Source organism: Xiphophorus couchianus, chromosome 8 (genome assembly GCF_001444195.1).
Source record: "Xiphophorus couchianus chromosome 8, X_couchianus-1.0, whole genome shotgun sequence".
NCBI classification, from domain to species: Eukaryota; Metazoa; Chordata; class Actinopteri; order Cyprinodontiformes; family Poeciliidae; genus Xiphophorus; species Xiphophorus couchianus.
This window is the reverse complement of record NC_040235.1, coordinates 23,565,519-23,581,758: the sequence shown is the minus strand read 5'-3', so window position 1 is coordinate 23,581,758 and position 16,240 is coordinate 23,565,519. Positions and strand designations below refer to the sequence as shown.

The 16,240-nt window shown below is 37.9% G+C and overlaps 1 protein-coding gene across 5 annotated transcripts in view; it reads right to left on the bottom strand.

Moving 5' to 3' along the window:
- Nucleotides 1-16,240, bottom strand: part of mast4 (microtubule associated serine/threonine kinase family member 4) — a 103,668-nt gene that overhangs the window by 65,901 nt on the left and 21,527 nt on the right. For all 5 annotated transcript variants that reach the window (XM_028024907.1, XM_028024897.1, XM_028024898.1 and 2 more), the window contains exons 2-3: nt 15,131-15,284; nt 9,076-9,209 (exon numbers count right to left, since the gene is read on the bottom strand). In XM_028024907.1, the coding sequence (XP_027880708.1) occupies nt 9,076-9,209; nt 15,131-15,284 (288 nt within the window). The remainder of the gene's footprint in view (nt 1-9,075; nt 9,210-15,130; nt 15,285-16,240) is intronic.

Below are 16,240 nucleotides of genomic sequence, written 5' to 3'. Positions count from 1 at the left end.
CCATGAAAATCTCTAATAATCACAATTACTACGTCATTGATATTAAAACAGTTACTCATTTAGTAATAATTACTGCTGTTCATTTACCATATAACTACTGCACAGATGTTCACAAACCTTTTTCCTCCCCAATTCGCTGAACGTTCATCAGATACACGTCAAATTCAAATCCTCTTTATATCTTTTCTACCAACTAAACAGATGAACACTGAACAATTATCCAACCCAGAACACTTGCAATCATATTCAATAAATTTGAAAATACGTACGTCCTGAGGAGTCTTGTTTGTCAGATTAATTAAAAGTACTTTTTGAAAATAACCCACAAGTAGGTACTAGACATACTTTCCAGAAAAACCCACTTTTGTTTGGAAAAAGTTTTTATTTTTGTTTGTTTGTTGTTGTTTTTTACCTTGGTCTGCTGTAATATTCTAATTTAAAATATCATGTTTTGTTTAGTTGTAAATGAACATTTATAATTCCCATGTGTACTTCGTCTATAAAATGTGTTTCACTTGGTGATAGTTTCTAAAAGAAATGGGCTCATTGACAGCTAATTATGTAGAGCATTAGTAATGTAAAATTATTAATAATTAAATTAGTGCACATGTAATAATGTCAAATGAAAACTACAAATAGTTAATCACTAAGACAGATCTATAGATTGAATTGTACAATAAAGTGATAAGAGCAATGTAACGCGTTAATGAAGGGGAATGCTGACTGGATTATTGTAACAGGAAGTGCTTTTATTCTGAAGAGCTTCTGAGCCGGAAAACATGTATCAGAGGTAAGTTATTCTGCTCTGAAATGACCAAAGGTTATTTATCACAGATTTTACTTTGAGAGGCTTGGTCATTAACATGAAGCTACAGATAATGAGATCGGATTTTTATGGACAATTAATAAGTAGCCAATGATCTCTGATCATCACTGGTCAGCAAATTATATCCACTCTTTCAGAGCAGAATCTGTGCGTTGGTGTCATGTCTCTGACAAAAAAACACTTGCAACATTTTTCACAAAATTACAAAAACTAATAAAACAGAGTGTTGACAAAGTACAATTGCTTTGGGTTTCTGGGCCAGCATGAAGGCTAGCCATCTGAGCTCCATCAGGGCAAAAGGGAAACATCAGGGAAACCTTTAGGTCTCCTTTTCTCCTGTCAATTGAGCAGCTCAGGTTTTTTCAACAGTGTTTGGAGAGAAAAAAAAAGGTAAAGTCAAAGCTGGCACTGAAAGCATGCAGAGAGTGCTGATTGAGTGACCTGCAGCCTCTGCGTTGCTTGAGCTTATCAGACCAAAAGGTGACCTGCAGATGTAAGAAAGGCAGAGGAGGGGAACGACCTGCGAGGGAAACATTAAGGGGAGAAAGAGTCAATTCCCTCCGTACAAAGCAGTAAAAACTGTATCAGACAGAAGCCAAAGAAGAAAATCAAGGCATGATAAACCCTGCAGGGCCAACCTCCCCTGTGGATAGGGCCAATCTTTCCACCTTGACAACAAGCAAAAATATTGTAACCGAGAGCAACCAATAGCTGCAATGTGGTGCTTGTGGGTCCTCTCTATTTTCAATTTAAATAAACCGGTGTAGCAACTGTAAATGTTGGCATTAATTTGATGAATTAGGTCTTCATGAGTCCACTTGGGAAATCCAGCGGGTTCTCTCGTTATTCATGCGCATCGCTTTAAAGAAGCGGCCACGCTGCAAAGAACGCTGCCACATTTGAATAGCACAAGAGAGAAAATGATATCTCAAACAGAGCAGATGGCACAGCAGAGTGTCGAAGCGAAACTACTTCATCTACACCGACGGTTTTGCATTTACGTCCCACGCAGATGTTTACAGGTAAAAAATCCCGCCATGTCCGTGTTTTGGGGAAGTATGACATCAATTTCCAAACATGGACTTTGGAAAATACAAACAGCAGAGGGGAGGGAGGGGAAAATGAAAGAAAGGAGAGCAGATGAAAGAATTACAATCTCTTAATGTGATATACAAGAATGTCTTTTTCACAATGTTTGTCTAGAATGACTTAAAATCTCTAACTAAATAAAACTCCCTGCAGCGACAGAGTAGATGCTCAGACCATGTATCTGTTTTGAAAAGTCATTCGTTTTATATTTCCTATGCTTTCTTTGTTCCTCATCTACTTCATGGTTTTCATGAGGATGAATGTGATGGCATAATTACCAGAATAAACAAAAAGAGAAATTAACAATGCAGGCTCTGCCCAGTTTATGTGATACTAGCAAAAGAAGATATGAACATTAGTTTAAAGCTTTGACCGACCTTTAAAAAGAAAGAAAAATTAGTGAAAGATTAAAATCTTTCCACTGTCTAAAGAAATCACACTCTAGTCAGGCTTATGGGATATAAGTTGTGTTAATTTACATTTTATAGTCTAAATAGAAGAGGAGGTAGTTTACCCTTGTGAGAAAAGAAATAAACTAAAGTTCAGGTGTTCATTAGGCTGTAACAAGCGCCTGCTCCGCTCCCATCAATCGCACATCTCAGATTTGCACTTGACTCACCCTGCGGCTACAACAAGCAACAAAATGGAGCTGGAAGATGCTAAACAAAAGCTAAAAATGGGAGAAATTACACCAATTGACCAATTCATCTAAAAACAGTATAATATATATAATAATATGTTGAGTTTACTTAGAGCTCGGGCCTATATTTCCAGTTAATTGGTCCGATTGGATCAGGCTCGGGGTGGATTGGACTTTTTAGACCCGATCTAAACTCTGGACTGTATGAATGGTGGGATAGAGAGAGAAATAAAGAAAGATGAACTACTATATAGGTAAAAAAGACAAACAGAAAAATTGTAGATGGACGGACTAGCAGATGGATAATTCAAACCAATGGGTTATGCTGACAGATGGTAAATGATTGGATGGATGAACAGGCAAACGGAAAAAGAGAACGATTGATTGTCAAACAGGTGGATGTTGGACAAATAGACTGACAGAGGACTGGATGGATGCAACTTTTAGAAAATGGAATATTAAAATGTGGGATTTGGTAGAAAATGCTTTTTCTACCATTCTGATCGACTGAACGGTGCTCATTAGCCAACTCAGACCAACAAAACAGGGAAACTCTAGAGCTACTGTGTCCTTCCTTTAAAATGAGTCTCGTATGTAAATAGAATAGTCTAAATCATTGTTCTGCGCAAATCAGTCCAATTTCGCACAACTGCACTGTGGCACACTTGCTGTACATATATTTACATATACATACTGTTTCTGCATTTTTTGAATCTTTGCAAGGACTGCTCTAAGCTGCTTTTTATATTGACAGCATGTTATATTTTACTTTTTATTTTATCTTATCTACATTGCTACTCAGTGGTGGATGTTGTGTGTCTTGTCTCTATGCTGCTGTAACTGCGAAATAATTTCCCTGCTGGGATGAATAAAGTAATTCTATTCTATTCTAAATACATTTGTATAATATAGTTTGGTGCTAAAAGCCTTCCACTTCATTTCTGGAGCTTGTAACAGGAGCTTCCAGTCACTAACTGGACATCTTGTCCTCCAAAATAAATTAAACTGTGTTTGATTATCAATCATTGCAAAGTACAAAAATGTCCAGCACTCCACTATAAGCCCAAAACTGCTGAATAAAAACAAGCAGATCAATCTTTAAGCTGTGATACGCCATCATAAGCAGCCCTGCAGATAGTTTACACACCTCTAGAAAATATCTTCATCCACTGGTTTTATTTTCTTAACACTGTGGCAACACTTGCTTATGGCATATCTTGTGTTTGCCTGTGTAAAGTGAAGGTATTTTTTTTTTGTCTTTTCAACAACAAATTGCTGTGACCATCATGATATCAGCAAAGGACATCACAGAGTGGCAATTACCAGGGAAAATGAGAGTCCACGAAGGCACAACATCAGGATTATGACAATCTTATCTCCATATCATGCCAGGAGTGAATTATTGATTTTCTGCCAGAGAGCATTATGGTCAAGAGGCCGGTGCCATGCCTGTGACAGAGCAATGAACACCCAGGGGCATGAAGGGGAGCGCAGAGGAGGTGAAAAGACAATAACGGGGGTCCGAGGCAGGCAACGGGATAAAGCAACGCAGGCAGAGGAGAAAGCTGAAAAGGTATTGGAAATAGGGGAGAAAAACGCATTCAAATCCAAGTTTCACCATTTATTTTATATTCCTAGTGCCTGATTTGGTACTTTTTGCATATTCCGTGTTTCTACCTCCTGTTTTTTAGATGGTTGAATGTAACAACCATCTCTTTTAAAATCATGCGCCTCCATTTGAGGTTTGACTGCAAGTATTTTAATGATGTGATCCCATCATGTCCCTTACTCCCCTGAGGTTTAACAGGAAGTCAGCTCATGTCACCCACTATTTGCCTTCAGGCTAGGCCTGTCACAATTTCACAGGAACCTTTTTAAAGGGCAGCCAAATAAAACTAATAAGAAAAAAAAATCATTTGTACAGCATTTTTCTTTGATGATTTAAGGGCCTCAACTAGTTAATTGCCCGATATCAGGCCAAAACTGATGTTTTTAATGAGGAAAAGGCAATTACATTTTTAGCTGCAATAATAAGAATGGAAATGAATCATCAGCCAAGGTGAAAATGGTTTCTGCTCGTCTGTCAGTGAGGCGTACAAGGGGGGGGGGGGAGCGAAGTCAACTTGGGAGAATTTAAAACTTTGAAGAACATATTCAAAGAAAATTTTAGGCTGTGTGTGTCTTGGCAATTCAAATACTTTTTTTTTTTTAAAAAAGGAAAATATTCAGATCACCTTTCCTGGTGTGGTTTAAATGTATCATTCTCAAAACATTCAAAATTAATAACAATAAAAAATTTTGAAAAATAATTATTGCCTTTGAAATCAAAAAAATAAATCAGGGTGGTCCATTATAACCTAAGCAAAACTCCCCAAAATCTAAAGTCTAGGTGTGATAAATCTCTTAGGACCAGGATTTACAACAAATTTTGGAAGAGGGATTCATTAGTAAAATATGTCACTCCAACAATATTGCTGAAAATTGTGATGAAAATCTTAAGATTGAAATTTAGGAGCTGTAGAGCCACAGAGATCTGAATTAGTTGCAGGCATTAAGGAAGGCAACTAATACATTATTAGCAAGCAGGGTTTACAGCATGGCAGCGGAAACGTACGTAACCAACCAATTTTGTATCCAAGCGGTTCTTTTGCGACCGCTATATCGAAAACATTGACACAACGGTGACAAATGCAGTCCAATATATTGTGCAGCTCTATTTCTGAATATGCTGTAAGCATTGTTGGACTTGGCAGTCTCATGCTGCAATACAGCCTGCGTGCTGGCAGCCCCTCCACTCAATCATTTTCAGTGACTAGATTGCTGTGCTTCCGAGTCTCATAACTATCAGTGTGACAGATGCTGTTGTGTCAGTGTAATTCACAGGCATCATCTTGGCTTAATTAGGGCCCCTGTTAATGATTGTGTTGTGATGCGTTTTCAGAAAACCCATCTCCTCCCAAAACAGAAAAACTCATTTTCAAACTGATAATCAAGACTCTTAGAAAAAGAAAGGAACAGCAAGCTTTTGCTATTAAGAAGCTGAAGCGTCTGTGGCTTTTGTTTTACTCGTCTTTCCCAAGCTTGGTGGAAAGCAGTGGAAAATAGACCACCTCAAAGTAGTGCATAATTGGACAAACAATACATGATTTTCAAAGGCAGGCAAAAATATGTAAAGGAGTCTAAAGCAGGGTTAGGAAATAAAATGAGATTGTAAGCTTTAAACATTTTCACATGTTCAACCCATCTGAAAAATAATTCATCAATGAGGCACCAAGGAGGATAAATTTAACTTTTGAGGAGCTGCAGAGGTCTACAGCTCAGGTTGAAAGAATTTGTTGACTATTGGTAATGCACTCTACAAACTTGGCCTTTTTGGAAATATGCAGGAAGAAAGTTATGTACTGCACAGAATAACTATGGAAGAAAACCTGTTGGAGGCCACAAAAGACTTCTGACTGGGGCAACAGAGCAGCTACTCTAAAAACACAGCTAGAGCTACAATGGCAACTGGAATTTCTTACAACAACTCAAATTTGTATAAGCAAGGAAAAACCGAGTTGTTTTGGAGGTGAGCTATTTGAGAGGTCCTCGCAGTTTGTGCTCCATTAACAAAAGAAAACTCAAAAAAAACGTATGCATTTGCTTACACTTTAAATTTAGGTCCAATACAAAATAATAGTTGTGTGCCATTTCAGGTCTGTAAAACGGAATATAAGCTCATCAGGAACAATGTGAGGTGTGAGTATATATGGGTAAGATATGTGCGATTACATCACCCAACATGCACATTCATACAACAAAGTCTGTAAAGACCCAAATAAGCTCTAAAGTACAGTCAGGCTACAGAACATGTACAACAATCCTCTTACCAGAATCAAACAGAGGATGAACGTTCCTACATTTAGCCGTTTCCATTTTTACAGCTTTTACTTAATTACCAACATTAAAATGACTTACAACAAATGCAACAACCAACCACCGCCAACTGATCCATGCAGGAACCTTTGGGAAAACAAACAAAAAACAATACACTTTTCAATCACGTTTCAGCCTCGCCTGGGCAAGAGAAGGCAGAATGCATTTGGCCACAGGCTCTCATATCTCTCCCGCTGAGCTGTCCTTATCTGGTGAGATGCGACCTTCCTGTGGCGGTTGTCAGATTAATCATCATCTAAGAGGATCAGTCAAGAAACACAATAAAACAAATCTCACAATTCTGGCAAAGTCAATGATGTTAAGGATTCTCTCAGGTTGTCAAGCTGTAAAACCCAAATTAAATCAATGCATGAGCCGCAGGACAATTACGTTACAGAGAATGATGTGATCACACACACAGCAGGGCCAAAATAACCACGGGGGCTTTATATTGTGCCTTGTACAAGAAATGGAGCTCAACTACCTGAGGATTAAGGGAAAAAGCACCAGCGCCCCCATGTGTACAGAAATATTTTACACACACTGGGCCTAACTTTTTAATTCTGATAAACCTCATCAAATGTGACCTATACATATATGAATGTTTTGTTTGTGCAAACATCTAGCTATAAAGATTTTTCTTTTATGAATTCTGCATATAAAACAAATATTTTCCTTACAGTTCAGATTACAGTGGCTTTTCTCATGCTTACATCGCAGAGGGTCTGGGTGTCTTCTAAAAGCCCCCTCAAACATATGTGTGGACACACAGACATGAGCTTCACATGCTTTATTAAATTAACCTTTTCTCAAAGTGATATAGAGCACACACACGGGAATGACTCTCAGCCTAACGTCATCAGGCTGGCCTCTGAATTTGATTGTATCTCACTCCTGAGACAATAAGATCACGACAGCACACTGTGCGCCGCTGTGGGATGAGAAAGCAGAGCGCCAATACAGTGAAGGTCATTTTTGTCCTGTGGTTAAAGGAAGGATGAAGTAATATGTCCGAAGGAGTTCTTCAGTATTTTCTTTTAGATTTCTAGACATTTCGCCTTTATAATGCTAGACTGAAAATAGTCCAGTAGCATGCATCTGATCCAGAATTCTGCTGCTCCCGTTCTCACTAAAACCAGGGAGATAAAGCACGTCACCCCAGTTTTAAAGTCCTTAAACTGGCTCCCTGTAGCTCAGAGGATACAGTTTAAAATATTTAGCACTGAACGTTTTAGCACCAAAATACATTAAAGATCTGCTGTTGTTCCATCAACCTTCCAGACCTCTCTGGTCTGCTGGTTCTGGTCTACCCTCAGTCCCCAGAACCACAACCAAACATGGAGAAACAGCATTCAGTTTTATGCTGCACTTCTGAGAAGTTCCTTTACATCAAGGCTAAAATCCCATTTGTTGGCTTTGATTAATAAGTGAAATATAGATCAATTCTAGCCTGGATTACAACTTTTCATTACTTCAGTCTTTATTTCGCTACTATAATGCATATATAATGTTTTTTTTTTGTTCACTATGTCATGTGAAGCACTTTGAACTGCCTTGCTGCTGAAATGTGCAAAGCAAATAAACGTGAACTCACATTTTGAACCAGTCCAGTTAATGAGAAAGCCATGAACTAAACATAGCATTTCCGGTCATTACGTCACAGGTCAGAAGCAATAAATAAAACTAAAAATAAAATTTGGATCACAGAGGCTGTTCTCACTGGTCTCTCCGGTATACCGGATTGAAAGCACAGACCATAATGTACTTGATACTATGTACAGCAAGCCTGGCTTAAAATTGCAAAACTTAATTAAATGTTGGATATAATTTTCTTATTTTTATTGAGTGAAATCACTCTGTTAAGAACTTTTCTCAAATAAATAGTGAAATATCCCATTATCCCATAAGTACAGTAGACTGTATAAATGCATTCTGGGTACATATACATTTGAAGCAAGGACCTAAAACAGGAAGAGTTTGGTCCGATCTAACCTCAAACAGTGAGGAAAAAAGGTACATGTGTCTTTCTATTCAACTGCATGCGTTTTATAATTACTAGCAAGTTATGTGGAAGCTTTGGTGAAATATAGATTTTGATAATTGTTCCATATAAACAATTGCTGGTTTGTGAGATCACAATCTGTTCAAATTAAGCACAGTTTGGTTTGAATGAATGGGCTGCACAGTGGCGCAGTTGGTAGCCTTGTTGCCTTGCAGCAAGAAGGTCCTGGGTTTGATTCCCGGCCCGGGGTCTTTCTGCACAGAGTTTGCATGTTCTCCCTGTGCATGCGTGGGTTCTCTCCGGGTTCTCCGGCTTCCTCCCACAGTCCAAAAACATGACTGTCAGGTTAATTGGTCTCTAAATTCTCCCTAGGTGTGTGTGTATGGTTGTTTGTCCTGTCTGTCTCTATGTTGCCTTGCAACAGACTGGCGACCTGTCCAGGGTGAACCCCGCCTCTTGCCCAGAACGTTAGCTGGAGATAGGCTCCAGCACCTCCCGACCCCACTAGGGTGTACAGAAAATGTATGGATGATTGGTTTGAATGAAACATTAAGGTCAGCAGGATATTAAACCTGACCGGGAGCAGAAATAGTGATCACTCACCACGCTAGAGGTGAGGGAAGGGTCTGACTTTCCAAGGTTCAGGGATCGCATGCGGACCAGATTAGAGGTCTCGGATGACGACTGCAGCATCGTCTGTGTCTGCTGAAGGCTGGGGTGCAGCAACAGGTACTTTCCTGCAAAAAAGAAAAATAAATAAATAAATATATCCCCAGTTTAGAAACCGCCAGATGAAACGCACAAAAAAAAAAAAAAAAATCCTCTACAAAGAACAAACAATTCACCAGGATTAACATTTTAGTTCTGTGCCGGTTTACTCGTGCCACACAAGTCTTAAATTACAATGAGAGTTTAAACCCTAAATACACTTTTTGTAGCCGTTTAAACTTTCCTCGACTTCTAATGCCACCTGCAGTGAAAGAGACAGAAATCCTTCAACAGTTTTGCATTTCATAATAACCTTTATCAAGTACAGGTCAAAGGATGCCCTATGACATGAGAAAATCCCTGCTGTCAGCTCCTGTTAGGCACGTTAAGATAAACCTTCTTACTTTGTGCAGGAAGTAAAACAGTTAAATTAGGCCAGAGGAGGGTAAGCTTATTAAGAGCTCACAACCTAAACTACATAATCCCACAAGAGAGATATCCTAGTCCAAGAAGGAAAATAGGCCTAAAAAAACATTAGTTCACTCAATATTACTTTTTGAAAAGCAGCATTTAATCAATTTCTGTGGCTTGCAGCTAGATGGCAGTAGAAGCTGTTTAGTCAATTCCATCCATTATCAGTGTCTCCTCTTATCACTGAGCTTCAGTACACCAAGATAAAAGACGGCAAACTGAAAATGACCTCAGCAAACCAAACAAATCACACCACAATTTGATGAATCACTGAGTCGCCATAAATACTTTTTATCAATCTGAACATTTTTAATTTTATTCTACTATCAGGAAAAGACCAGCTGCTGTTGGGCTGGGAGTTTGTTTTCCCTCCAATGAGAAACTAACAAAACAAAGGAAGGGAGTCTGTGCTCTAAACTGCAAGAGGATATATACAGTTCATTCAGCCTGAGGGAAGTATCTATTTTTTATCAGCTGATATGATGAGCTGCAGAAGGTATGTTTGAAGTTCACTGTCCTGCTGACAAGATTTATTAAATTACTGACCGCAGGGCTTGATTTACAGGTGGACTTTTAATCCACAGCTTTTTCAGAAACGCTCAGGAAATATTTTCAAATGTCTGCAGATCAAATATTTGCAAGAAGAGAGTGCGAGTCGGACTTGGAAAAAGAAGTTCCACGCATTTGAAATTTGATGCATATTTTAATGCTTCGTTAAGGCCAAAAGGTTGTTGGTTTGGGGTAATAATTCAACTTAAATTTCATCTGCAGCACTCAAACATAATCAGCATCAATTGTAACAATGAAAAAAACCTTAAAGTAAATTCAGAAGCACAGTCTTGCAGCATTTTTTTTTTCTTAAATGGTGATCTTCGAGAGCTTAAAACCTTCCTTATTCTAGTCTGTGTGCATAGACCGTAAAGACTAACCAGTCCTTAGGTAGTAATAGTTTTTCTTTACTAGATATAGAGAAGTTTAGAAAAGTGTACATTGATTTGTAGGCATTTCTTGTCTTTCCGAACTGAATGTAGGGTTCTGCTGACTTTCCTTATCTGAGGAATGTCCAAGAAATACATTTTTAGTTGCGTCAAAAGGAACATTATTGCTGATTTTTTGGGACAAGAATATATACTGTTTGAGCTTCTTACAAATTTTGATGTAGGATGGAGATAGCAGCAAAAGTTGCGTTTTCAAAGAGAGAGGAACAAAATATCAAATTAAAATAAACTAGAATAAAACATCAGCTGGAAGCAACCATAAAAAGACAAGTAATTTACAGGCAGACTAAAGATAACAAATTGTAAATATGGAGGTTCATGTATTTTGCAGTTTTCATTGGATAAAATATTCTTGTAACCCAAGATAAAGTCTGACAGACTGAAAATCATATCTTGAAGTTTTTATGTCATGTCCATAATGGCAAATATAAACAAAAAAATATGTTTTGGGGTTAAAAAAAGTCAAGTTGCCAAGTCATAAAAAAAACTAAAATCTGAACTTAAACATAACTCTGAAACCATTGTCTGTTCTGTCTCATCTTCTTCAGTCTCTCTATGATCAATGTTTAAAACCCAGGAAAATTAAAGAGTGAACCGACAGGATGAGGAGGGAAAAGTGAGGCCTTTCCTTCCTTACCGGCAAATGTTTTCCCTCACGACGGCCCTTCACATCCCGACATAAAGGAAACCGTCACAAATAACTCAACACTTGGAAAGGTGTGTATCAGCACTTACGGGTATATGGGTCAGGCTGGATTTCAAAATAGACATTTATGAGTAATGTCGGATCCCAACTTTGAGTCAACTGCGTTTAGACTCCATATTGCGAAAAATCAATCTAAAATGTGTCTCCAATACGGCCATTCGCAACAAGTCAAGTAAGGGTGGTTCCCATTTCACTGATGTAGCCCTTCAACCTTTAGGGAAATTAAGTCACAAAGCTCACAGTGTAGGTTTTTGTAAAAAAAAAAAAGAAAAAAATTTAAACTGTTGTTTTCCTCCTTTGACATCACGCAGTCAGAAGAACATTACTTAACCCTTTCATGCATAGTGGTCACAGTGGACAGCTATCTAAAAGCCATTTTCTTGTGCTTCCTGTGGATTTTTACGTTATAAATGCACACAGACCACTGAAGTGGACACTAATGCATCATAAAATATACCATCAACTACTGGCCGTCAGCTGCAAATGCAAGAAATTATTTTTGTTAAATACAATATGGCCGACAGACAAAAAAGCATGAGAACCGACCAGGTCCCTCCTTCTACTGTAGACGACTCTTGCAAGTAAAAAAAATATTGTGACATCAGATAACCCCTAAGGAGCAATACTACTGATGTATTTTTCAAATAACAACTTTGTATTTGGACAAAATTACAATTGATCACATAAAAATAAAAAATAAATAATTTTTACAAAAAAATTTTACTACCTTTTTTATGCCTTAAGAAAAGAATTTTAAAAAATGGAAAAAAAATTCTGACACAAAGGATCATAATTCATGCATCAGAGGGTTAATGTTTGCTGACCTTTCTGGTGAATAAGTGAATAATCCATCTTTTTAATTTACACTAAGCCCTCAGAGTTGTGTCTGCTGGATGTGAAAATTAGCTTCAGAAGTCAAAAACATACCCAACAGAAAAAAACCAGTCTATGATCAAAAGGAAAGACATTCATCATGCTTTAACTGCACAACTAAAGCCCACTAACTGGCTTCAGGTTTGTTTATTTATCCTGTTTGTTTGTAGACCAGCCACTAAAGGTTAATGCATTTATTCAAAGCTGCACAGGTTTTATTAACTGAAAGGTTAACATTTTCATCAGCAAGGTGAAACTCTCTAAGTAGCTCAGAAATCAGGCTTTTACAGCCACATATTACACAGAGCCTGAGTTGCTCTAATTTACTGCAGTACGCGAACAAAGCAGGCGGATTGAACAAAGGAGACATTTACTGGTTTGTGTCTTAAGGGAGAATTTATTTTTAAGACCAAAACCTTGGTACAAGAAGAAAAACTAAACTTGTGTTCAGTTGTTTTTAATCCGACTGTCTACTTTGATTTTTTAAAAAATGCTGAATATGTTTGTGTATTCTGGTTGATGTAACTTGGTGCATCAAGACCAAAAGTAGATTTTGATCTTAATTGTCACTTTCTTGATTAAATACAGATACTGAATAAGAACATTTAAAAAAATCTGTTTTTAAAATTTATTGGACATCAAATGGTACAGATTTTCTTTTGGATTTTTTCAGGATTATTGTCTAGTTTTCGGAGTTTTTTCCCCCGCTTTTCTTAAATTGCTTGCTAAACTTCTGCTTGCTGTGGAGAAATTAAAGATGCAAGAACAAAAGCCCAGCCAGTCAATTTTGTATTTTCTTTCTGTCCACACAGACAGTGCCAGCTGCCTTCTTGCACACTAATCCACCATGATGAACAGCCTATTAGTGGTGCGGCCACCCTCACCGACTGACCGAGGAGTCATCCAGCTCATTCACCGAGTTTGACATCACAAACAGAGCATGACAAACCAAACACACTAGAAAGCCATGAGGTCATTAACACTCCTGACGCTCCTGACAGACGGGAGTCCGCTCAGCAGCAGGGAGGCCAGAGAGAAATATTGGATAATATTAATACGAAAGTACAAACCCGGGTGAGTTTTATACGTTTCAACTCTATGACCAAGTCACTTACGAGTCTAAGGTTTTGTTTTTTTCTCTAGTAACTTTCCAGTTTTCTAAAAGGCCATCTAAAACGGCAAGCACAAAAATTAGTCTGTGCAAAAACTGCAGATGTGCAAAAGGTTACGTTAAAATGCACATTTAAAGAGGAATTGTATATTTTTAAGGTGCATAGTGCATTTTTTTAATTAAAGAGATTATTTGCCAACAATGAGAATCAATAAGTGATATTGATAATGGAATCTGTATTGCTAAATACTTATCAATTCCCACTCCTAGTTGATGGGGCTGAATAATAAAGATTTCTCTTCAATCTGGACGACAAAACTAGCAGAAGAGTTTAGTTAGTCACCGTTTAAATATTTGCGTGGCAGGATTTTGGTTGGCTGATAGAAAAGTATACAAAATAAAAATCAGTGCTCTTTGTTTTCCCCATAATACTGCTGAAGATCTTGTCCCAGTTCATTTTTATGAACCCGGTATTGTGCATCGTTTCGCCCTGTGAGCTGCTAGTTTTGACTGGCTCTCTGAATTACGCGCTACAGCCTGTCGTCTTTCACACCCTTACCACCAGTGAGTAGAGCAAAAACAAAAAAAAGACATAAACCAAAAAAGATTACGCAGGCAGCTGAAATGAATAATAGCTACAGCTGGTTAAAAGGTAAAATCTTAAATAATGCTTATTTTACAATAAGCCTATTTACTTAGCAACCCACAGACTGAATCCACCCTGCTCACTACTTGAATGTGGCCCTTTGAATAAGTTAAAAATAGAGGGAGACAATCTTTTCATACTGAAACGTCACTTTGCTAAAGAACAAAATCAAACAGGGTGCTGTATAAAATATTTAATTCACACATTAAGCTCAATAAACAGGATGTTAACCAATAAACCTCCACTTCAGTTTAATGGGGTTAATCTGGTAAAAGTCTTTGAGTTTTCCACAACTTCCCTCTGAGGCAACTTTTATATTCGCACAGACGGAAAAACATTCATCGACGTGTTGGAAAACCTGTGACTGTTTTGTCTGAAGCGGCTCACTAGACTGGCCTGGTAAGTTTGAAAGCTCTCTCCTGTCCTCACCTGGGAAGGCCCCAGGCTGTGAGCCTGTGCATGTGAACAGATTTTCCTCAAGTCATTCTGAGCAACACAGTAGATTAAGAGAAAACTGTTCACAGGAGGATCAGCCAATCCTCTTTTTGAAAACACGTCCAATCATGTCAATCCACCAAACTTGTCAAATTTAAACATCGACTGATAAATTATACTGAAAGTCCTTAAATCTCGCTCCTTCCTACTTGCACATATTTAAAGTCAAACATGTTTTGTCTGGGGTGAAAAGACGTTGGCTATTTGTTTCCATTAGCTAACAACCATGTTGGTCTGTAGGCACAGACGTGGTTAACACTAGTGTAAAATCTTTCTCAGTGTATGATATTAACCATGACAAATCATTCTTAAGCTGCAGGAAGAATGATTAGTGAAGCCGGGTTACCGTCAGGAGGCAGCAGAAAAATGATCCAGATGAGCCCTATTATTATCTTAGTAGGATTAGTTACTGTAAACATGGGCTGTGCAGGAATCTACAAACAATCCCTCCATGTGCTTTGTGCTTTTGAAACCAAAATACGTCACGCATTTCTTATTTGTATGCCAAAGCGATGAGTCATAATGGTGTCGTAAAATAAAAACACGAGGACAAATCAGAAAGAGGGAACTACACACAGCATGTGTCAGATTATTTTAAATCAAATCTGGTGGTAAAATGTAAAGAACGAACGCAGACATGAAGAAATTACCTGTCAGGCCACCACCAAGACTTCTTCTACGAAGCTGTTTTCCATCCTCGCTGAGATGCCGCTTGAATTTGAGAGCAGGACTTATTCCGTGGGTTAGCTCAGGAATACTGGACTTTCTCAGGAGTATCGGAGGTGGGAAGAGAATGTTGTCCAACTGCAGGAAAAGCAAGAAAAAGAGGGTAAGACTGGAAGGAAGATGTAACACAGCTGGACCCAAGACCCCTTCATAGAAGGAATGCCAGACCTTCTTTAAACGATAATGATATCAAACTTTGTGTCTACAAGGATGCAAAAAGAAAAACAAAACCAAAGGAACAACTACAGAAAAATCAGTTCCTAGAAGGAATTGGATCATTTCAACTTGCAGGTTAAACAGATGAGAATACGCTTCAGTGTGGCGACTGAGAAGACCTCAGTTACATACAAGAAGAAAAGATTTTTATAATATGACGACACAGGTATGCAGTGCATTCAGGCTGCTAAGTAGTGGGAGAGAGCAAGACATTGGGGAAAGCCAAGTTTCTTTGTTTTATGATTGAGCTGCTGACCTAGATCATGAAAGATGCCGGGTTTGGAAATATTGGTAGTGCTGGGAAGAGTCAGAGTTAAAGTAGTAAAACAGGGTCAATCACTTTCACTTGCAAGATTTATCATTTTTCATACAAAAACTGGATGTCTTCAGTCTGGTGCTTTGGTCCCAACTAACTTTTTTATGTATTGTTTGGAAGACAATTTAGTTTACAGAGACTTTATAATTCATTTTATTTGTTGATTTGATTATTTTGTTTATTTTGGATATTTTAAATGTCTTCCAGTTCCAGTGTTAAGTTTGTTAGACTTTGAAGTTTATTGATCTTTGAGAAAATGTTCTTGGATTATTATGCAATTACCATAAAAATGATATCAAATCAAAAAATTGTATTGTTTATCACGATAACCTTTGGGACAATTTATCATCCAGTAAATCCAGAAAAATGCCTTTTTAATTATTCTAATATGGCTAATCGCTAACCCAAGTGATTGCTGAATAATACACGAGATGTGACATTCCCTCTTCTTCAGCAAAATATACAAACTAGAGGCAATTTTCTTGCATGACAAAAATGGAAA